The sequence below is a fragment of the Anser brachyrhynchus genome (assembly GCF_964034855.1).
Source record: "Anser brachyrhynchus genome assembly, chromosome: 18".
Taxonomy (NCBI): domain Eukaryota; kingdom Metazoa; phylum Chordata; class Aves; order Anseriformes; family Anatidae; genus Anser; species Anser brachyrhynchus.
The window spans coordinates 2782172-2805331 of NC_137711.1; the positions used below are offsets into that span (position 1 = coordinate 2782172).

The 23160-nt window shown below is 46.9% G+C and overlaps 1 protein-coding gene across 1 annotated transcript; it reads left to right on the forward strand.

The window, feature by feature from the left end:
- The first annotated feature begins 817 nt into the window (after positions 1–817).
- LOC308179734 (ATP-binding cassette sub-family A member 10-like) lies at positions 818–22852 on the forward strand. Its single transcript, XM_080560346.1, has 39 exons — positions 818–1400; positions 3331–3440; positions 3835–4045; positions 4406–4564; positions 4724–4824; positions 5700–5926; positions 6247–6385; positions 6664–6849; positions 6970–7117; positions 7657–7828; positions 8418–8476; positions 8895–9005; positions 9098–9273; positions 9632–9751; positions 10094–10232; positions 10502–10592; positions 10892–11031; positions 11616–11735; positions 11885–12080; positions 12718–12884; positions 13486–13613; positions 13760–13897; positions 14364–14477; positions 14733–14903; positions 15331–15441; positions 16085–16213; positions 17040–17108; positions 17506–17597; positions 18011–18131; positions 18468–18585; positions 19046–19137; positions 19523–19689; positions 20303–20378; positions 20636–20730; positions 21137–21256; positions 21445–21585; positions 21884–21963; positions 22044–22099; positions 22262–22852. Exons 2-39 carry the CDS (start codon positions 3339–3341, stop codon positions 22358–22360), a joined length of 4881 nt encoding a protein of 1626 aa, XP_080416472.1. The 5' UTR covers positions 818–1400; positions 3331–3338; the 3' UTR covers positions 22361–22852.
- The last annotated feature ends 308 nt before the right edge of the window (positions 22853–23160 follow it).

The following is a 23160-nucleotide window of genomic DNA, read 5'->3' on the forward strand; positions in this document are numbered from 1 at the left end:
CTTCATTCAGACAGCCAGGAGCTTCTTTTTGTGCCGGCTCTCCCGGCTGCGAGACCCCCACCCACGCCACAAGCTCCCAGGGCCAGGTGGATGCTGCGGGAGTGGGTACAAGAGCGACGCTGCAGGCGTGGATGCAGAGCGCTGATGCGGGTACGGATGAGGCAGGTATGGATGATGCCGGTGGATTCTGCAGCCTCAGATGCACTTTCAGGGGACGGGGGCAGGGATACGGGCAGGGATGCAGGCAGGGATGCAGGCAGGGATGCAGGCAGTGGGTACCAGGAGGTGGCTGCCCTGGCTCAGCAATGGGCTGCTCCCCCCAGGGAAAGCCCCTACACGGCTGCCCCATACCCGTGTGCTGCTTTCCGCATGGAGCTCCAACACCAGTGCCTCTATCAAGGAGACGGGCAAGGATGCAACTTTGGTTGAGAGCCGCTGAGCAGGACCTGGCATATCCAACCCTCTGCTTAATTCCACCACCCCCAATTTGCAAGGAAGGCTCAAAGGGTGCGCACGCCCAGCAGATGCGCTGGGATGCTCTGTGTCCTGCCTTACTCCACCTCTCAGTCTGCCTGGATCTGGCTCTAAAGCATCCAAAAGGCACTTAAATGTCAGAGGGTTTTGCGGGGCAGAGCGAGGGCAGCAGCCCCAGCCCCTCCTCACGCCCAGCCTCTCCCTCACACCCCGCTCCTCCAAGGGCCCCCGAGCTCTGCAGCCGCATCCCCAGCCCGGGCACAAAATCAAATACGTGCCCTTTAGAAGCAGGCTGTAAGTCAAAACAAGTTTATTTTGATGTTTGCGAGAGGCTTTGTAGCCCGAAGGGCTGTTCCCATCCAGGTGGCAGCACTTCACTGCTCTTCCCACAGCAGGGCTCGTCGTGCTGAGTTTGCAAACAAAACCGGTGTCAGCAGAGATAAGCAACAGGCAGCGTTCGCTCCTCCACCTCCAGCAGTGTGCCGAAACACTGCTGCTGACTTCAGGCTCCATTGCTGTGCTGAAAAGCGCAAGAGTTTGCCAGATGAAGGATTTTTGTATGGCTTATTGTTGGGCTTATTTTTCCTCCCTTGGCCAAGGCTCAAGAATTTCCTGAGTAACTTTTTCAGAGAATCGGCTTCGGCAACTCCGCAACAATATGCTCAGTTTGCTTTTTATAACATAAATAAATCTGAAAATCTGCCAAGGAGGAAGGCGGGGGGGGGAAGCTGAGGAGAAGCGTGGGTCCGTGTGAGGAATGCCTTTTGGCAGAAATGCCCAAATGAAGAAACGAGTGCGTGAGCAGCGGAGCTCCGAGCACCACTGCAGCAACTGGCCAGCGTCTCCCAGGGAGCCTCAGCATCCCCGTGTCCACGGGCACGTTGCAAAGAACCATCTTTGGATTCCTTTCAGACCTTCCCACTAAGGTAAGGCTTAAGCGTTCTTCTTAAAGCAAGCAAAAATCAGTCTTTAAGAGAGATGGAAACATTCAGTAATTAGGAACAGCATAAATAATGCTGGGAGAGACACAAATGCACAGGTGGGTCACTGGGTGTCTTTCAAACAGGCTGAGTTAGGCTTGTGATTAAGCTTGTTGTCACTTTTAAATGTGACAGAGACTTTTCAGCCTTGCTTTGATATGGGATAACACTAAAATGGAGCTTGGTTTGAAGCAGAGGTGTGTTTCTGGCAGTTCTTGGTGCTGGGAGGATATGGCACACTTCAGCTGAGTTCAGTATTTTCGGTCGTCCAGCACACAGAGGAGCAGATTTCCATCCTACATGCAGATTTAGCTAAAGATGGAATCTAAAAAAAAACTTCTGTCTGTCTTTCACTGCTAAAAATTCCCACTGGGACCAGCTGGGTTCAGGCAGAGGTGGGGGTGATGGGAGGGGACACGTGGGACATCCACAATGGGACCTGGTGGCCAGCTCTGTCCCACCCGGGATTTCCTGGGTGTGAAGCTTCAATCCAGCCATGTGTCAGCTTGTCCGAGTTCAGGTCAACTCCACAATTTCGGGGAATTCTGGAAGTGGTTACCAAAGGCTGAATTCAAATTTTTATGTGCCTGGACGAGGGCATCTGTAAGAGAAGAATGCATTTGGAGCGTGATGGCGAAATAGCAGATTATTGTCACTGAGCCAACATCCTCATCCCTCTCCTCCCAGTGTGTCCCACAGGGAAACACCACTTTTTGCAGCAGTTTTTGGAGTGCTTGGTGCCCACCACGTCGCTCCGGCAGAGCCTGGCCGTTCCTCAGGCACTTGTGCTGATGCTCTGGCTGCCAGCGGGGCCGGGAGCTCGGGATTAATGTTCGTTCATACCTAAGGCAACCCTGCTGCTGTGGCCCAGACCCTGTTGAAAGCCAGGGCAGCTCCAGGTGTTGCATGGGGCGCACACTTATTGCACAGAGGAGAAACTGAAAATACGGCCCTGGTGTCCCTGAAATCAGCTAACGTTGAATATTCAAGTGGATGGCGTGGAGAGTAATAAGGGAGGGGAAAAATGTTAATATAAACACTTGAAGAAGATAAACAGTTTGTTTATGTGAGCGTAGTTCTTTTGCATTTCGTACTTTGTCCTTTCAGCCATTAAAGTTACTCATGACTATTTTCCTGATGGTTAACATAGACACACTTCATCCGCAGCGTTACTCCAGCTCGCTTTTTGCCTCCGTGCCAGCATTAGTCATTATCCAGGCAACGAATCCCTGTTTTCCTTTGACCGCAGATCGTAAGGATGCTGCCAGCTCTTTCGGCACAACCCACCAATGCACACTCGTGGCTGTTTGTTTCTCTCTTGTTTCCCGTGAAAAGCCCCGACAATGGCAGCTCTCTGAATGCACTTCCAAGAATTTGTTCTCTCGTAGCTCCCAGTTGCCTACAATTGACTCCAGTTTCTGTATGAGCTCAGCTTGTACCATGGCCAGGCGTTGCTCAACACTTCTTGGTGTTGAGCCTATAGCACATGAAAATGACATGCAACTAGAGTTTGGCGATTTTACTTTGTGTAGTTGTCGTTTCTTGGATATTAAGGCCAACCAAGACAATTATGTCATGCACTCCGATTTCAACTTCAGTTAACTCCTCTCAGCCTTACCCTGCTAAAGCATGGATGCATGGAAATTGGGTTACAATGGGTGTCTTAATGCCGAGCTGCAAGGATGGGGAACACACTGAGGGTGATGAGGGCCCATGGCAGTGGGATCTGCACAGCAGGGTGTCCTGGCACACATGTGGAGTTACGAGAAAGAGTTACCGTGCCCTGGCACACACACAGAGGCAAAGCAGTTGCTGCAGTTCCAGCTTTGGTTTTATCCGAAAGCAATTTTTTATTTTTTTTTTATTTTTTTTGTAGGCTCAAAGATGAGGAGACTTCAGAGAAACCTGAGTGTATTCCAGCAAACTAAAATTCTCTTGTGGAAAAATGTACTTATCAAATGGAGGATGAAAATGCAGAGCTTTCAGGTAGCTTTATTTCAGTAAATAATAATAATAATAATAATAATAATAATAAAGTGACCTCTAAAGATTGTCTAATCCCTGCCTTCCCTTATACCACCTCAATTTCTTTTTGTGATGTTAACAGCTAAATTACACTTCAGAAGCCCTTGCTGGTAACGAATGCCTTATGAGGTTACACCTTTTTAACTGGTAATATCTGTCTTTTGTGATACATACAAGAGCACGGATGGGTTCCCTGAGCAAGGTGACATGCATAACACAAAGTCCTTGTTAGTTCATTGATGTATAAGAAACCGGTGTGACTGAGTGCCTCTTGATTGTATTTCAGTCCTGCAGAGAAGATGCTCCTATTACTGCCATGCTATTAACCTCCCTTCTCCACTCGCCCCTCACCTAGGAGTGGATGCTGTCTCTGCTCTTCCTGCCGTTGATGTTCATTGTGGGCAACTTCATGCTGCACATCCCCTACCCCGAGGTGCCACACAGCTACCTCGGGCGGCTAGATGACCCTGCCTATGATGCTGCTGGCGTCACCATCGCCTTTACACCCATCACCCCAACCACAAGGCAGATAATGAATGCAGTGGCCTTGAAGTCTGTAATGACAGGTATAATTCTGTCTTTTAAATATATAGCTTTGTCTTTATTTAATCTATTATGTTTTGTGTTAGTCGTTTTCAAGTATCTTTGGTCAGCAGAGAAAATTCATCCCAAATCCCCTATTCTCACAAATATTTCTTCACAAATATTCTTCAAAACTAATTCTGGTAATTTAAATGACTAAGGAGGTTGGGGTGTGTTTTTGCACTGTAAAGCTTTGCCTAAAAAGCTTTGACACTTTGTAAAGTGAGCCAAACTGGAGAAGGGGAGATGCAACCCTGACAAAAGCAGGATCTATCCCCAAAGCCTGTGCTCTCATTTCCACAACTGCAGCAACTCATTGCAGTGTTTCTTTTTACAAACCACAGGTATAAAGCTAGAGGCAATGGACAGTGAGAGAGCCCTGGAGGAAGCCTGGATTTTGAATAATGAAATTATTGGGGTAGTATTTAAAAACAACTTCTCCTATTACCTCCGGTTTCCTACTGGGAACGTGGCTATTCCAAATGACAACCTTGGATACATAGGTAGGTACCCAGCTGTTTTTTCATGCTCTTTGATGCTTTTATTAAACTGTCATTTTTTCAAGTTATTGATTCCTGTAGAGGATCTGAATCTTCAATTTTCCTCTTCTATTAAATCAACGGTTGTGTATGAGTGATGCCCTTTTCCTCCCATCCTCGCAGATACCTGTTACAATTTCTCAGCACGATACTGTGACAGCCCCAAGTATTGGTACAAAGGCTTCCTGTCCCTGCAGTCCAGCATCGATGCTGCTATCATAGAGGTAAATCAGATTTATGAACTGCAGTAGGTCTCCTTGTATTTTAATCTCTCTCTAGGAAAGACAAATTGTTCTGGGACAATAGCAAGGGACAAGTTTGTCAGAAAACTCCCCAGAAAAAAAAAAAAAAAAAAACAAACAAACTTAAAATACTCAGCTGCTGGAGTGTTATTGACAGCGACAGTGGAAACTTGGATGGAATCAGCAGTTTCCTGCAGAAGATGACTGCTTTCGATTTCATTGCAAAGATTTGTACTAACTTTTGTTTATCTTCAAAATTGCAATCAGTCCCGAAGGCTGGGAACCAAACGTAACGCCACGATTTGGTCTAGAGATTTCCCAGATGTCAAGGAAAAGGCAATTCTTGCAGGAGAGCGGGGTGGCACGAACAGCTGCTGGATGATTTGGTTTCCAAGTAGGCATGTCTGTCATTTCTCCTCCTTCCCAAATCGTCCTTCAAAAATAGACCAGGGTAGGGACCCTTGCACCTGGCTGTGCACCCCCAGCTGTCCAGGCTGCTCTCATCCCCTGGGGGAGAGCCAGAGCCCTGGGGGGTGTAAGGCTCGGGTGGATCTAGATCCTTGGTGCTGGGTGAGGGAAGGATTCTTCTCTCCATAGAGAAGGGAGGGAGGCCGGCTGAGGTGCAGCCATGCAAGTGAGTAGCCCCTTGCTATTGGGATTTATTGTATTGCTTCCTGTTGTTGTCTACAAATCTGCATTAAAAATAAATAAATAAATAAATAAAATAAAACAAAACAAAACAAATAAATAAATAGATGAATAATCTAGGGCTGATGAATGAGGAGGTTCATTATACAGTTCCATCTCACTGTAGAAAATAAATTAAATGTTAAGATTTTGACCTTGAACTCCTTTAGGTGGTGGCAAATCATTCTGTTTGGGAAGAAATGAAGTCAATTGCCGGTGTCCGTATGAAGTCCCGGAGTGTCATCTACTCGATTACACTAGAGTACAGTTATTTCATGATTACTATTGTGATGTGTTTCTCTTCATTCATGTACTTCTTGTCAATGAATGTTGTAAGGGAAAGGAAAAAGCTCAAAGTACTCATGAAGACGATGGGGCTGCAAGACATTGCATTTTGGTGAGTTCCGTTTTAACTGAAATGTCTGTTTGCCAAAAATCAGTATACATTGGGCACTTGCACAGTATGTTAATTAGTTAAATGGTTTTCTAAGTTTTCTCCAGTACTCTAGGGACAAGCCAGAAGGGTTGAGTATGGCAGCTGGGTATTATTTTCCTCTGGGAATTTCCTAAGGTGGACTATGCTGTCTGCTTTGCATAAGATATGAATGGGTTCACCACAGAAAATTCTTAATGTTTTAATTCAAAATGGTCCTGTCATGAAATTGTAACAACAGTTCCTCATTAAACAGCAAGGTAATGGCAGGCTTCTGTCTCCAGGCTCTCCTGGAGCCTGCTGTATGCCGTTTACGTGCTGGTCCTGTCCTGCCTGCTGACAGCCCTCGTGGTGCAGGAGGCTTTCTACGTCAGCAGCTTCCCCGCCGTCCTGCTGCTGTTTTTCCTCTATGGCCTCGCATGTGTAAGTTGGGTTTGAGAACCAAATTTCCTCACTGTGTGGTTTATTAAGGTTTTGATGAGCCCAAACATTGCTCCAGAGCCACGCACACCGTGGCCAGGACTGTAAATTTTACTTGGTCACACTCAGTGAAATAAATGAGTGGGTTCTCTGGCTCAGTGCGGGGATTTGACTCGCAGCCTGGAGGTCTGACGGGCTGGATGTTGCCTGGCAAGTGGGAATGCCACTGGGTAAGGATATTTCTCTCCTTCAGAGCCTGAAGGAAGCCTCTGTTCTTACAGATCCACATGGTTTTCATGCTCTGCTCCCTCTTACGGACATCCAAACTCGCTGGCTCCATGGGCTTCCTCATCACCTTTCTCTTCGGCTGCCTGAGCCTCGCAGTGCTGATAGAAAATCTTCCAGAACCTTTGAAGTGGTTTCTCGGTCTCTTTTGTCCATTTGCATTTAATGCTGGCATTGCCAAGGTATGGGGCATTATCTCTGCCAATGAACCATCCCAGCTATTTGCTGCCCTGGGCCCTCTCAGAGCAATTTTGGGAAAAAAATCCCAAATCCCCTCTCTTCAATTTTGTCCTTTATTTCAGGTTTTCCATTTGGAAAAATATGGAATAGGTTTCTCTTTTTCTAACCTTATGGAGGAATCATACTTTTTATTTTCAACTTACATTATGCTGATCTTCGACTCAGTCTTGTACATGTTGTTAGCCATGTACTTCGACAAAGTTCTGCCGGGTAAGAGCGATTTATATTTATGACCATACTTTCCTCTTTTATAGTTTTGATTTATATGGACTGTGTGTAATAGCTCCTCAAGGAACTGATGGGCTGCTCCATTGTCTAAGTCAAACAAAATAGGATTTGGGGTGAAAAAAGGGTGCTGAGGGACTCACGCTGCTGAGGGATTCTTTACCTCTACCATATTCTGGTAATTCCCAAATCAAAGAAAACAAAGTATTCAAGTGTAAGTACAAGTATATACTTGTACTGCTGTTGAACTCTTTATGAGAAAATAGTCTTACTATGTTTTGGACAATATTTTAATTCGTTATAAAAAACAATGGAATTCATTAGAAATAGCCTGAAGCCACCCTTCTTGTCCTGCTTAACCCAGCTCCTGTGCACACTGATGAAAATCCCCAACCTTTTCTTAACAGGACAAAGCACCAATTTGGGGGCAGACAGGTATTTTTCAGAAACTCAGAATGCTTGCAGTGGGATGACACTTTGAATATACCTTCGGTTAACCACAGGTCATTTTCTGTGCTTCTCAGGCAAATACGGCATCCCAGACCCGCCTTTTTTCTGCCTGAAGCCCTCGTACTGGATGCGGAGCAGGAGGGGCTGCCCCGGGGACGGACCCTACAGCGCAGGGAGCCCCGAGGAGCCCCCAGGAGATGATGTGGAGCCGGTGCCCACCGCGTTCGTGGGGAAGGAGGCCATCAGGTCGAGAGAGGAGGCACTGCTAATTGTGCCCTTTGTTTGGTAGCTCGGGGCAATGCTCCCAATACTCCACCACTCCTGTCATCAGCTCTGTTTCCATTCATCCAGGCAGTTTCCATGTTCATAAAGGTTTTGCAAACCTGTTTCACGTAGAAAAATTAGGGTGAAAATGGTTAAATATGTTATAGTTAAATAGGTCATTCAGGCTGGTCACTAGTGGTGAAATTCAGGTAAACGGCTGGGTTTGTTTTCGTTTTGTTTTGTTTTGTTTCGCAATACACTTGGTTAAACATCCATTATAAACAGCAAGGGGAACCTGGAGGGCAGCCTGTTGTAAAAAGCCATCCCTGGCAGTGGGCCTGACCTTGTCTTTGCAAGGCTCGGTGCTGTCAGTGCATGCCAGGTAGCGACGTCCACGTCTGCAGACGGAGCATGCCCAGCCCTGCTGCACCTCAATGTCACTTTGCCACGACCTCACGCTTCTCATGCCATTGCTGTCATTTTAAACTAAGACCCATAAGAATGAGAAAGGGCAACAGGGAAGTGTGTTTACGGGAATCCTGAAATAATATCTGCCTTACCTTCCTTTTAGACTCAACAATATTAAAAAAGCATACAAAAAGAAAGACAAGAAAACAGAAGCCCTAAGAGGTAGGAAAATTGTGATATTAATTCCTGTTACAGGTGAAGAAAAACAGTTGTGCAAATATTTCAGATGGCCAAAGAAATAAAACATTTGTATTGCTTGAAAAATTATCTAAAATATAGATGCAACCGATTACGATTTTATTCAGTTTTTCCTGACTGATTTTGCATTCCCAGAAAAAGTAAAAAGAAGAAAGCTTTTTTCAGTTGTCATATTTCTGTCTCTTCTGTTAATTACAAGCTAAAGGCAGAAGAAGCTGTTCTAGGTTTGCAGAACATTTCCTCAGTTTGCTTAATGCACGTCTGACTGAATATTACTACTTAGTTCTTAAATTCCTGGACTTGTCTTGCCTTTGACAAAGAGTAGAGGCAAGTGAAGCTTCATTATTTTTTCTTCCCAAACTTGGTGTTGCTTTTATTCTAGGTTTGTCTTTAAACATTTACGAGGGTCAGATCACTGCCTTACTCGGTCACAGCGGGGCTGGAAAGACAACGCTGCTAAATGTGCTCAGCGGACTGACTCTGCCTTCTGAAGGTAGGACTGCAAACGGTAGGGTGGGATGGGCTTGATTCAGAAGCTGTAGTGACCAATTCGTTCCCACCCATCGTGTTTATTTGTATAAACAGGCTCTGCAACCATCTATGACTACAAGCTCTCTGAAATAGGAGACAGGGAGGAGATCAGAGAGATGATCGGCATTTGCCCACAATTCAACGTACAGTTCGAAGTCCTGACGGTGAAAGAAAACTTGCGAACTTTTGCAGAGATCAAGGGCATCAAGTCCAAAGAGGTAGAACGAGAGGTAAGGGGGTGTTCCCCTGAAGGACATCACTGCCTGGCAGGGGCAGGCTGTCGGCAAGCCCCACGTTTCAGCGAAGATTTGCTGGGCAGTGCAAAGTTCAGAGGGCTGCCTGCTTCTCCTGAAAACTGAAGCTGGTGTTGAGCTTCTGCCAGGCGGGCTTAGGGGCTCGGCACAACCAAAACAACTCGACTGTTTGCCTCGAGGAGGGCAGGGGGTGTCCCTGGGGGGCAGGCAGGGGCGAGGCGCCGGGAAGCACCCTTGGGAGCTGCTCCTCCAGCCCCAGCTGGATCTCCTTCGTGGCTCCCGAAGGACAGAAGGACAGCTGGTGCTGGGAGCGGACTTTCTTGTGCTTTTCTAGGTGCAAACCATTTTGGAGCTGCTGGACATCAGTAACGTTCAGGACACTCAAGCTGAGAAACTCAGTGGTGGGCAAAAACGGAAGTTATCCATTGGGATAGCCATGCTCGGGAGCCCCCAGGTAAATTACCTACAGCTTCATTTTTTTTTTAATTAAAATTTAATTTTAAATTACCAGGTATATTGCCTATGGCTCTGTAATGCAGGGAGCATTCGGGTCCGTTTGGTCATTTTAAGGTAGTCGTGGTTATGCCAGAAAGATGACAAATTTTTATCTCAATTTTGTTGATCTAGTTTAGAGCAGAGAGCTGCCTGAGCTCTGCGCAGCTCCCAGAATGGTTGCTCCTGCAAACCAGGTGGCCTGGCTCTCCTGCCGCCAGGACCTGGCCTCTCAGGGACCACCAAATCCACGAAGTGGGCAAGTGTTCCTGCAGCGAAGTGCCTGACTGCATCCCTCGTGCAGGTGCTGCTGCTGGACGAGCCGACGGCTGGGCTGGATCCTCTTTCCCGGCACCAGGTGTGGAGCCTGCTGAAGGAGCACAGAGCCGGGCGGGTGATCCTGTTCAGCACCCAGTTCATGGACGAGGCCGACATCCTCGCCGGTGAGCACAGGCTCAGCCTCTCTGAACAACATCCCTGGCGCAGGAATGCCTTCCCCAGGCCAAACTGCCTGGGATGAAAACCTGGGTCAAAGGGGTCTGTCCCCAGAAAAGTGCAGAACATCACTGATCTGCCCTTGGGGAAAAAAAAATTATATATATATTTATATATATATATACACACATATATACATATATACATACATATATCTATGTATATATACGAAACACTGCTATACATTTTAAATTCCTTTGACATTTTGTTTCTTTAGACCGCAAGGCTTTTATCTCGCATGGGAGGCTGAAGTGTGTCGGCTCTTCCCTGTTCTTGAAGAAAAAATGGGGGATCGGCTATCATTTAAGGTATCTACTTTGGCCCTAGAGCCGAATGGTGTCTGGGAATATGCATGTACAGGAATCCACCAGAAGGACTGTAACAGGGAAACCATCAAAGCAGCAAAATGAGCTCAATTCATACTCAGTTAAATTAACTGAAGCGGTACTTTGCTCCAGAGAATGAAGGAAGTTTGCTGGAATTTTGATTTTATCCATGCTAGCAAATACAGTGTTTTGTCATTTCTGTTCTGCTTTTATAAAAATTAACCATCTGTCTTGTGTTGTTTTTTTTGTGTTGTTTTTATTTTTTTTTTCCAACCAAACAGGATCCATGTCAGTGAGTCCTGTAACGTAGAGAGCGTGACATCTCTGGTTAAGCAGCACATCCCCAATGTCATATTCTCGGGACACGGTCAATATGAGCTGAGATACAAACTGCCATTAGAAAACGTGAATAAATTCCCAGGTAATGTATATGAAAATAATTGAGAGTTGTCCATAGGGAAAAAATAATCAGAAATGTATGTGAGGAAAGAGAAATCAAGAGGGAGACCTTCAGCAGGGGTCACATGAGGACTTTAGAACTGTTGCATTTCTTTTTCTCCCTACAGTTTGGGCATCCATATGGTTAAGATCAAATAGTGCAATGAATGCTCTTCTGCTGCTTGTAATGAAACATGGGACAGGCTAACGTGGGCCACAAGTCTTACTGGGTTATTTTTTCTTGATGGTAAAAGAAATAATAGTGACAAGAGAAAACTCCATGTTACTGGTACCAGTCCGTACCTGCAGCAGCAGCAGGCAGACGCTCACTCACCCACGTGTGCCACGCTCGGTCTGGCAGCCCCACGGCCCTGCTGCTGCCCCGGAGGCATAGTCTGAAACATGAGTTATGTGTACGGCAGCTTTGGGTTCCCTCCAAACGCTTTGCATCCTGGCAGTCAACGCTTTACCCCTTTCCCTGCTGACTTCAGCTGCACCAAAGTCTGGTCCCTCGAGAGGTGCTCGTGCAGGAAACCTGAAGGCACTGACGGTCTCTGTGTCACGCAGATCTGTTCCGTGGCCTCGACAGCTGTTCCAACCGGGGAATTATCAATTATGGAGTTAGCATGACAACCCTGGAGGACGTTTTCATGAGGCTGGAAGAAGAAGCCACAATGGGACAAGAAGGTACTACTGCGGCCGCGAACACGCAGCCCCCAGCCCAAGAACCCGGCTGCTTTACAACAACCCCAGCAGCCGATCACCAGGGGGCTCGTGCTTTTTCCCGCATCGCAATGTAGAAGCTGGTTTCAGACATAACTGCGTGTGCTCCGCAGATGAGCACGCCCCTGGGGAGGAGTGGGCAGAAGCAGGACCGCGGTGCCCCGAGGAGACGGAGCCGGGCTCCCTGCTGCTCTCGGGCACCGGCAAGGCGACGGTGAGCGGCGCGGCGCTCTGGAGGCAGCAGGTCTCTGCCATGGCCTGGGTGCACTTCCTAAAGCTCAAGGGTTCGGTGAAAAACCTCCGGTCCATGTAAGTACCAAAGGGATGCTCTCACGCAGAGCTGGAGCTGGATGCGGTCGCAGCAGGGGGGATGATTTTCACACCCGTGTTTTGATGAGCATCTGGAGTAATTGATGTCACGTCTTGGCTGTGGATGAGCTTGGCAATCTGCACTTAGAGATGAGGAAAGCAGTTTCCTTTCCAGTGCCAGTAATATAAAACCTGCCTCAAACACACACGTGCCTCTCCCATCTCTCTCTTTCCCTCTCTTTTCTTTAAAGTTTTGATACTCGGTATCTTTTGTGCAGTTTCTTACACTGAGTGATTTATGCAAGGGAAACCGATTTTCTCTCTGAATAAAATAATAATTTAGGAACAGTTTTATTTCAGGTAGGGAAGAAAATTTTAAAATAAACGTGTACGGACAGAGAAAGGAAAATATTGCTTTCAGACTTCCTTTTTAATTGTATACTTTTTAAAACTTCTCTCATGTTGTCAGTGTCTGAGCTCATTTAGCCCCATCAGTCTTCAGTCTGGCATACCGGCATTTCCAGATGGGGCACAAGAAAGCGAAGGGAGATGCTGGGGCAGCATATCCTTCCCAATACACACGCAGTCTGAAAAATACCCGCATTCCGAGTGCTTATTCACCTCTCTCTTAATGTAGTTTGCTGCTCTATGTGGTTTTTCTGCTTCCTCTGGTTTTGCAACTGGCCCTGGTTGCTGCCTGGCAGAGCATGAGCGCCTGGGAGCTCTCCTCGGCGCGGTACTTCATGCCCCTGGGGAAGAGGGCTCCGGCGGAGACCACCAGCCTGCTGGTCCACAACAGCACGGGTGAGGGGAAGGGGCTGGGAGGCTCCTTGTCATCCTGTCCTGTTGGGGGCTGTCCTCTCCCGTGAAGGAAAAGAAGGAAAAGGGCCGATGGTTGTAGGACGAAGGGTGTGTAAAGGGCGGTGAAAGTTTTAGTGAGAGAAATCACCATTTTAGTGGGTTGTGAATGAAGCCTACTTTTACTTCAGCAGCTGATGAGGTCCTGATGCAACGACATGAAAAGGGACATCCCAGCAGATGGGATTGGAAGGGACCCTGTTCTTTTCCTGCCCTAAATTCTGCTTTTTCAGCGTGTGTGCCTTACCGGGCACCACGCTCCAGCAAGGGCACACTCACCCTCAATCAGCCTACTTCCAGAGTTTTACCTTTGACATTCCTATTAGTGGATGTTATTTAAAAAAAAAAAAAAAAAAAAAAAAAGGGCAAAAATTCAGTCAGTGAGTGTGTAATACATTAACTTCACAAACACGACGTGCTGTCTGGCTTCCCTGGTCATTAGATTTTGTCTGGTTTTGTTCGGTGGTCATGGATTCAAAAAGGAAACCATCAAAGCCTCTTTTGTTGCTCAGTATTATGATTCCTCTGCTTTTGGCTTTCACACCAGGCTCAGGCATTGAAGACTTTATCCACACTCTCGAGAGCCAAGATCTCACAGTGGAAATCACAAGCCAGGAAAATATCACAGAGGAGCTGAAACACAATGGGGCTATAAAAGTGTCTCGTGAAGGCCAGGTGAGGATTTTTCCTCTCGCCCTACCATTTCTTCCTAACAGTTTAAGAATTAAGCAATTTACACGCAAGGCGTAAGCAGAATTAGTTATTTCAGGCCTGGGTTCTCTTGGCCAAGAGTTTTCATCTTGGTTTCTTGCTCTTTGAAGAGCTACAGGTTCACCGTCTTGTGCCACATGGAGGCCGTCAACTGCTTCCCAGTGCTTGTGAACATCATCAGCAATGCTCTGCTGAGAGCTCTCAATTCCACCGCGCACATTAGGATCTGGAGTCACCCTTTTTTCTCTGTAAGTGTCAGGGTCTGATAGCCGGGTGTCAAAGAACAGTTCTTAAAAAGGCTCCAGGCCTCAGCGAGCCACCAGATTGCAGCAGGGAGGTGCATGGGGCTGTCTGCACCCACAGAGCCACCTTCCTCGGTGGGGGCTGTGGAGCCAGAACTGCTGGTTTTGGGAAAACTGAAGTTTATTTTTTCCTTCGTGGATCTCAAGGGCTGCTGAGCAGAGAGGGTGCCTGGGAAGGTTTCTTCGTGAGCCTCCTTATTCCTTGTTCCCACCTGCACCACCCGCCTCTCCTCACCAGTGAAAGCACTTTGCTGTGGTTGTGGGGAAAACCTTCTTCCTGCCAAAATTTGGCAAAACACCCGCCTTGTTCTCATTGTCTTGTATTCCACAAGAAATGCAGCAAAATGAATTGTGGCATCCAGCCACTACGCTGCACATGTTCCCTACAAATGTTTTGTTCTTCTCTTTTCAGATAGATAATCCACGATTCTGGGATTACTTTGTTTCTTTCTACCTCATTTACATGCTGTTGCTGTTCCCTGGTTTTCCTCCTCACTTTGCGATGGGCTACTTGCAGGATTACAAGGTAAATTCATGGAAATGGAGCAGATTTGGGTTGGGCAGAAGGATCACAACTGTATTGCCACAAGGACATTTGAATACGATGGGCATCTCGAGGGGTTTTTTCTCTATGTGGCTATGAGCCAGCACAGAATGCTAAAAGACAATAAATAAGTAAATAAATTCGGCATTTAACCCCAGTATTGCAATGGGAACAGCTTTTTATTAGCTTTATAAGCTTATTTCCGCGGGTGCAGCTGGCCAACGTGTGCCTTCCCAGACAGGAGCTCGCGCCCAGCTGCGGGTCTCGGGGCTCTTCCCCTCGGCATACTGGTGTGGCCAGGCGCTGGTGGACGTCCCGCTCTGCTGGCTCCTTCTCTTCTCCATGTTCGGGCTTCAGTTCGCCATGAGCAACAGGATTTCCGGGAGCATCGGCAACATCTTCTTGCTGGTACGTCCTGTCCTGGTGGTCGTTGGTTTATTAGTGAGGGATTTGGGTAATGTTTTGAGAAAAAGTAAGGGTAGCTGAGACAGCAGCCACATCTAGGGAGGCAGCATTTTTCAGGAAATCCCCATAAAAGCATGCGGGACCATGGCAGGACTTTAGCAGTTCATTTTCAGCAGGCACACCTACAGGTTCCCAAATCCTTACTGCCCTTCTCCTCATTTCACCTCCTACGAGGATTTCCCCAGCTGGAAATGAAAGGCAGTATAGCTTGTCTTAATACATCCCTTCACGCTTTGCAGTCAAATTGTGGTAATTTCTGAATGCCCTGATCTTAATTTATGACTATGTAAACCAAACCATGCTGCTGCATACAGGTTTCTGGTTGTTGACATCGCTCCATTTTCTCTAATGAAAGCACTTTTCTCTGCAGGTCATGGGTGCTTTGGGCTACGGAGTTTCCATTGTTCTCTTCATCTATTTAATCTCCTTCCTCTTTCGCAAAGGATGGAACTGTGATTTTTGGTCTTTTATCCTGATAGTGGTAAGCATATGTCTAGATAACATGATGTAGGGTTTACAGAAATGTGTTTTGAGCTCTTAAAGATGAACTAGAGGTCAAAACACCAAGTATAGATCCAAGACAGATAAAGACATTTGTTTTATAGCAGGCAATTCTGTCTAAATTAGCATCACCATGTTCTTCTCAGTGCCAGTCCCTCCCTTTTCCCCCAGCCCTTTGTTCTCACATTTCTGGAAATAAGGACTCATTTCACAATTTGGGCCATTTGTTACAAACACTGCAAATCTTGCTCTCCTGCCCAAAGGTCTTGCTCAAGGTTCAAAAGCAAACCAACAGGGAACTTGCATTCTGTTCCCTTATTCTGGGCAGCTCAGGTGGGCTATTTGGCACGGACTGGGATGGGAACAGGACGGGATGCCATACTGTTTTATTCTGCCCAAAGCAGCCCTGTGTCTGGGGAGGGCTTTCCCCAGCTGGCCCAAGCCAGCTGCCTTCCCTTAGGCAGAGATATCTGAGGGCCTCCTGCACCCTCACCCTTTTTTCTCTTTATGTTTCTTGTCCGTTTGGAGAAATTCAACAGGGAATTGAAAAAGTTCATCTGTGATGACCAGTGAGGAGTGTAACCCTTCGTATCAGCTGAGTAGCTCTCTTGTTTCATTTTTAGGTATGCCTCGTGTCTTTTATTATCAGCCGAGTCATGGATTACACACTTGATATGAGTGTCTCCCTCTACCTCATGTCTCTCTTGATTCCCCTGTACCCACTGCTGGGCGTTATGATCAACAGCGAGCAGGTAGGCAGTGGCACTGGGTGGCGAGAGGCTCACAGCTCTATACAAATGCTGTACAACAAAAGCATTTGCTCTGGCAAGCAAAGTCTGGTGCTGATCGCATGCTGCGTCCTGGGAAGACTCATTAGTTTCTTCGTGTGGGTAGGATTTTCCAAACCATCAGACTGCATCGTTGGATAACCATGTCAGTTCAGATGTAATTTATCCAGCTGCTCGTTACTGCTAGGGGCTGCTTCTCGTGCAGTTGAGCCATGCCTGTAGATTAGGTAAGCAATCTTAATTCTTTCCATGCAAAGCCAAATAACTTGGCCTGAACAACCATAAAAGAAAATTTGAGGTTATACATCTGACTTTGCATGGAAAGCGTGTGAGCATTATGAAAACCCACAAGGCACTTTACTTCATGTCAGCTAGGGGTGATCGTGGAAAGGCAGCTCAGAATTTAACAAAACCCTCCAGCTACGTGCAAGACTTTTGATGTGCTATAACTGACTTAGGAGAAAAGTCCAAACAGAAGAGAGTCCTGCTCTGTCCTGTCCCCCCCTGTTGGGCCCCCGAGGAGGAGGAGACCAGATGTTTTCCCCTGATAGACCATTACCCCCCAAAAAGAGTCTGATGCATCTCCTGAGTGCTGTGTCATTTTCTGGAACGGCACTGGGGTGCCCAAGTTCAAGGGTCTGTATGGTGAACATTCTGGGTAAATCAGAAACTTTTATACATTGTTGTTGTATTTTCTGTTTGTATTTAAGCCTTCCAACACTAGCCAGCTTTATATTAAAAAGCTGCAGGTCTTCACTACACATATATATATATTTTTTTATTCTTGCAGATTTTCGTAGAGGACGTTGACTTAATTGCTGCTAGTCCAAGGAACGACGTGCTAATAGCTGTCTTTGCAGTAAGAAAACATTTAAGATTAATTTTATTTAGGAATGTGTGTCTCCCAAACTATGTTCTCAGCTAAGAGGAAGCTCATTTCATGTAAAAGGTGGATCTCAGGGGGTCTGGATGACAGATTGCCCACCTGTGCAAAAATAGCTTTGCTCCTTTGAAACAGGTAAGGGAAAATGAAATAAGCCTAGCTCACTTAATGCTTCTGCCATTGATGTTTCATGCATTGATAAATGATAGCAGAGTTCACGGCCTTCAGGATTACCCCGAGTTAGATGGTAATGGGCTTTTCCACACACTGTGCTTTCCCCTCACCTATTTTATAACACTGCCTCCATCTTTTCAGCTTCAGCCGCAGTAGAAAGGAAGGCAAGGCTGTTAATGTGCCAACCTCTATTTTTCAGCCTTATATCCATTCTGTGGGTTTCATTTTTCTTCTTCGGTATTTGGAGATAAAATATGGAAGAACAGTTCTGAGAAAGGACCCAGTATTTAGGTTTGTATAAACACACATGCACCCCAGGCACATGCGAGATCTAATCTCTTGGCACACTGCTTTTCCTTGAAGCCATTTAGATCAACTGTCAGGATTTTCATGTCCCTGTTTCTATCTTCTTTTTTTACTACTGGTGATTTTTTTTATAAATAAAATTGCTTCTTAAATCCTACAATGTTATGATAGCATAAAACAGCCCTCAAGCTTTTTAGTGTCTCCGCTTGGTGCTGCCTGTGCTGTGAGGAGGTACCAGCCTGCTTCTCCATACAACACAGAAAGCCCTGCAGAAAATAATGAAGGAAAAAAAAAAAAAAAACAAAGAAACCTTGAACCAGTCTTGGCCCATCCAAAACGCGTTGGTGGAAAACAAGGGTAAAGACTAAAATGCTAAGATGAACCTGTTGGGTTTGTAGAATTTCCCCGAGAAATGAGAGCAGCCACCAGCATCTCGAGGAGCAAGAAGAGGAGGATGAAGATGTTAAAGCTGAAAGAGCAGCAGTGAGAAATGCCATGGTAGCTGCTAGTCAGGAGGAGGTAAGACCGAGTGTGGTCCTTCCCTCTTTATTTGATATCAGTAACAGGACTTCTGATTAAAATAAATAAATAAATAACAAGATTAATAAGGGCAAGTCAATGTTCTGGCTGTATTACTCCTCACTGGGAAAATCCATCCCTCAAAGGGACAGAGTGGGTCCCATCAGGATAGAGAAAAAAGCTTTTAAGAGCATTCCTCAGATTCTCAGAGAACTACAAATCAAATTCAAAGATCTTTATAAGTTGTTTTGCTTTTCTAAAATGGAAAAATATTACTGAAGGATTAATGCTCCCCAATATAATAGACTAATCTTTCTTCCTCCTGCTTGCTTTCAGAAATCAGTTATTATCGTCAGCAATCTGTGCAAGGAATATAAAACAAAGAAAGCAGGTTCAGTTTTTAAGAAGAAGAAGAAAATGGCCACCAAAAATATCTCCTTCTGTGTTAATAAAGGTGAGAACTGGAACTGTTTTACTCGCCCTGTTTTGGATGCTGATCATACCCAAAGAGATAATCCTCTGCAGAGTCTCAGTTATCTGAGCCACGACATAAAGGCAGAATCTGTTTGCTCCATGGTTCAGGCACACCTGCACTGTGGCTGATGCAGTAATGAACAACGTGGATGCATCCAATTAGTAACCTTTGATTTAAAAGGCCATAACCCCTCTACAGCAGTCACTGCAATTTCTGGGTGACCTGGGAGCAGCATTCAGACTCACATTGGCTATAGAGTTGAAATGTAATTTATGGACTCTCAGAGCATACATTTATACAGCTGTTTAATTTTATTTGATTTTTGCTCTTCATATACTCTCTTTTAAGCTTTTTTTTTTTCTTTTCTTTTAATGAAACTGGGCCTGATACATTTGTTAAATGGTGAGTATTACTAAGAAATGTTTTGTCCTGATTTCAGGGGAAGTATTAGGACTTTTGGGGCCAAACGGAGCTGGTAAAAGCACAGCTATCAAGATGATTGCTGGAGAGACGACACCGACTGCTGGGCAGGTAGGAGGCACCTGGAGTCTGGAGAGAAGGGATAGACGTGCGCAAAAAGTGCAAGTGCAAAGCTTGCACCTAGCTATTGAATGATTTTCTTCAAAGCAGTATGAGGGATCAAGGTTTTAAGCAAACCCTTTGTGCCATTAAATTAAATAATGTATTAATAAAAATTATTGTGAATCGCTTTTAGCTTTAACAACCGCTTGCATCTCCCCGAATTCACCGTGACTGTATTTAGGAGCCATGTAGCCGAGGGCTGCAAAATCGGCCCTTTGCTCCTTGGGTTTCTCTCCCCACTGAGTCCCGCTGCAGCCCCCTAGCCCTCCTCCGAGCCCTACACCTAGGTCCGGGCAAGGCTGGGCGAGGTGAAACGGGCGGCGCGGTTGCGCAGGTGCTGCTGCGGAGGCGAGAAGGAGCGACGTGCTGCCTGCAGGACCACCTGGGGCACTGCCCGCAGGAGGACCCGCTCTGGCCGGACCTCACCGTGCACCAGCACCTCCAGGTCTACGCGGCCGTGAAAGGAGTGCGCAAGGAGGATACGGCCGCTGCTGTCAACCGGTACGGGGCAGGGTGGTTCCAGGTCTTGGTCAAGGTTTTATCCCCCGTCCTAAGGCACAGGGAGGGGACCAGAAGGTCTAAGACCTCTGTGAGCCAGGGGAAACCTTGAAAGGAACTCGGGAAACGAATCCGCAAAAGCGATTTTGTGCTAAATGCTGCGATTAAGTGAGCGGGATGAGAAAATCTCCAATTTGCCTGCGTGTGTTTGGTGGGGATAGATTTACCGCTGACGTCCCTTTTAAGTACGTTATCTGCAGGAAGCATTTCTAAAATCTCGGGTTTTATTGTTTGGCACTACAAGAAGGGTGCTTAAGTACTGCCTGCTGAGCTGACACCGGCAAGGTGGAGTGGATTTATAATGCTGTTGACACGAATGATTGTTCTTAGAAAAGAGCTTGTGGCCTATTCAGTGCACTCTGCTTCAAATATTCATTCACATTTTTACAACACAATAAATGTTTTATGAAAACAAACAGGAGCCAAGAACCAGGGGAAGAAAGTTCTGTTTTCTTATTGTTTTGGAAACCTCTGATTAGAGCATTCAATTGGGAATAACAAAAACATCGGTTTTGATGTGTTGTTTTTTTTTTTCCTTTGTTCCCTTTCCCCGCAGAATAGTGAATGCTCTGGAGCTTCAAGACTATTTAAAGAAATCAGCCAGAAAATTATCTGCCGGGATAACCAGAAAGGTGCATTTTTTGTTCCTATGCTGAGCACTGCAAAATGCCCTCTGTGAGCAGTGGGACCTGTGTGTGCTCCCAGCCCCCGGGAGCGCATCGCGTTGCATCCCATGGTGGGCTGAAGTCGCCCAGCATCTTCTAAGTTTGTGTCTCCTACAAGCCAGCGGCTCGGTGCCCATAAGCAACGCGATGTTGCCCGCAGCTCTTTGCAGACAGGGTGCTGGGGACCGCAGCAGACCTGACCCCAACCCCTTTCCCTTCTGCAGCTGTGCTTCGCCATGTGTGCGCTGGGCAACCCCACGGTGCTGCTCCTGGACGAGCCATCGACCGGCATGGACCCCAAGGGGCAGCGCTGCGTCTGGTGGGTAGAAGTAGATGCGTAGGGTTAGGTAAAGGGCATTTTACCTCATCTGTGGTTAGTGCTGCTCGTCTCGGGCCAGTGGTTTTAGCAGAATCTCTCTTTTCCTTGTTCTCCCCAGTTAAAGCATGAGCAAGGAAAGAGAAGCCCTGTTGCTTTTGAATTTATCCTTGTTGTAGATTTTAGGACGGTTGTATATGGGTTTAGGAGAATCCATAATTGTAACTGAGTCAAAAATAAAAAATGTTCTCGTTATTTTAAAGTACCATCAGTCTAAAGTTTTTATATCCTTTTATGTTAGTTTTAGGGGTAGGCTCATTTGGAGGGGCAAAAAGGTTTAAGAAAAAAGGTCTGGCGTTTCTAGGGAATGTTGGGTTTTCTTTTTTGTGTTTTTTTTCTGTGTCCTCAGGAAAATGATCCGTGCTGCCCTGAAAACCAAGGAGACGGGGGCCGTTCTGACCACGCACTACATGGAGGAGGCGGAGGCGGTGTGCGACCGCGTGGCCATCCTGGTGGCTGGACAGCTACGGTGGGCAGTGGCACGGCCGGGACAGGAAACATTTCTCAGCCCCCCCGGGTCCAACAGGGGCTTCCCCTCCAACCTCAGCCTCCTGAGCCCACCACCATGGGCGTTACAAAGTGCTCCCCACTGCAGGACAATTTGGGAAGGGCATCAAAGGTTTCACACTTATATCATGCTTCGCTCCTTCCCTGCAGGTGCATTGGCTCCATTCAGTACCTGAAGAGCAAGTTTGGCAAAGGCTACCTGCTGGAAATTAAAGTCAAGGACCCAGAGAGCACGGATCTCCTCCACGCTGAGATTTTGAGGATTTTCCCGAGTGCAGCCCGTCAGGAGCGGTAAGTATAAATACGGGATGAACAGAGGCTCCAGGATTGCCTCCTCCCCAAAACTGTGCCCAGTGCGGTGTCCAAATGTAGGATTTCAGGTGAAGAGAGGCAGAGGGGTCAGCATCCCTCTGTGTGGATCTGGTCCAACATTGTCACCAAGTCCAGCCCTGCTGCCGTCCCCACAATAAAACACCCACTGGTCCAGCTCATAGTGTGACATGAAAAAAGGCATTTTTCATGGTTTAAAAAAAAAATGTATTGACAATGGTCAATACAGAGCAGGAATCACCTCTTCTTTTCCTCCCAGGTTCCCCTCTTTGCTTGTCTACAAGGTCCCAATGGAAGACGCACTGCCCCTGTCCCAGTCTTTCTCCAAGCTAGAGGAAGGTAAGAGCAAGGCATGACGGCTTTTTGAAAAGGTGGAGCACCGACTGGTAATTTTCAGCTCTGTTTCCACTTCTCCACAGCCAAGCAGAACTTCAGCCTTGAGGAGTACAGCTTCTCTTTGAACACTTTGGCTCAGGTAGGTGACGGACGTGCTGCAAAGGCGTGAGCAGGAACAAAAGCCAGGTCTGGGCCAGCGCTGAGGCAGGAGGCAAGAAACTGCAGGAGCCGCACCTCCTGCAAAAGTGCATCACAGGGTTAGGCCTGAGAAGTAATCCGAACTTTATATTGCCCATTTCAGGTGTTTTTGGAACTCTCCCGAGAGCAAGAGAAGGATAATTTTGATCTAGCTTTGGATGGGACTTTTGAATGGAAACAGCTGCAGCAGGAGGACAGTTAGAGAGCCACGATGCTCATTTACACATTACTCCGTATTAACCTAAGTGGTGTGATATTGCACGTATTTACTGTCATTATTGGTGTACCAGGAGGAGGAAGAGCCCTGCCAAGGGCATTTCTTACGGTGTTTCACCTGGACTCTGCGGGTGCCAGCACCGAGCCCTGCCCCAGGCTGAATTTCTGACGGCTGGTTGATGAAATGCTGCCCGCTGTGAGAGCTCTTGTCGAAGGGAGCGGCTCAGAGCAGAGGCTGAGGGAGCAGAGGGGCCAGAAGGGTTTGCAGGGAGAAGGGTCCTGGCCCATCTCTGGGGACCAAGGCTTTGCTTTGCTTGGTGGATCTGGGTGCAGCAGGGGGTCCGGACACGCTGCCAATCTCCTGGGCTCGTCTCCCACCAACGCGTGGGACTGTGCCTGAGACACGTTTAAATACAACTTATTAAAATTTACACTGTATTTTTATATCCTTCCAATAAATGTCTCTATAGAAACCGCAGCTACACCCTCATATGTCATTACTGCTGTGGACCCCCGGCAGCAGCTAAGCACACTCGACCTCCTCCCCCTGGGGATGGAGGTGGCTGCAGTGGGGCTGAGGGGCTTTGGCAGGGCAGGGGATGGAGAAGCTGCGTGCTGCAGGAGCTGCTGCTGAGCCTGGGCAGGGCTCAGGACTGCCAGAACTTGGGCTCAGCTCACGGCAGTGGAGCTGGGTTTTCACCGAGTGCTTCGTGGAAATGACCTCCAGCCAGAAAGTCCCGGATCAGCAAACGGGTGGGCAGTAAGAGAGCAAAGGGGAAATATTTG

What these genes read in the sequence shown, in the direction of transcription:
- LOC308179734 (XM_080560346.1), top strand. Translation starts at nt 3,339, where the DNA reads ATGAGGAGACTTCAGAGAAACCTGAGTGTATTCCAGCAAACTAAAATT. An exon ending in CTGCAAGACATTGCATTTTG is followed by an intron (nt 5,927 to 6,246) that starts GTGAGTTCCGTT and finishes TTCTGTCTCCAG; the next exon opens with GCTCTCCTGGAGCCTGCTGT. An exon ending in TCGGCAACATCTTCTTGCTG is followed by an intron (nt 14,904 to 15,330) that starts GTACGTCCTGTC and finishes TTTTCTCTGCAG; the next exon opens with GTCATGGGTGCTTTGGGCTA.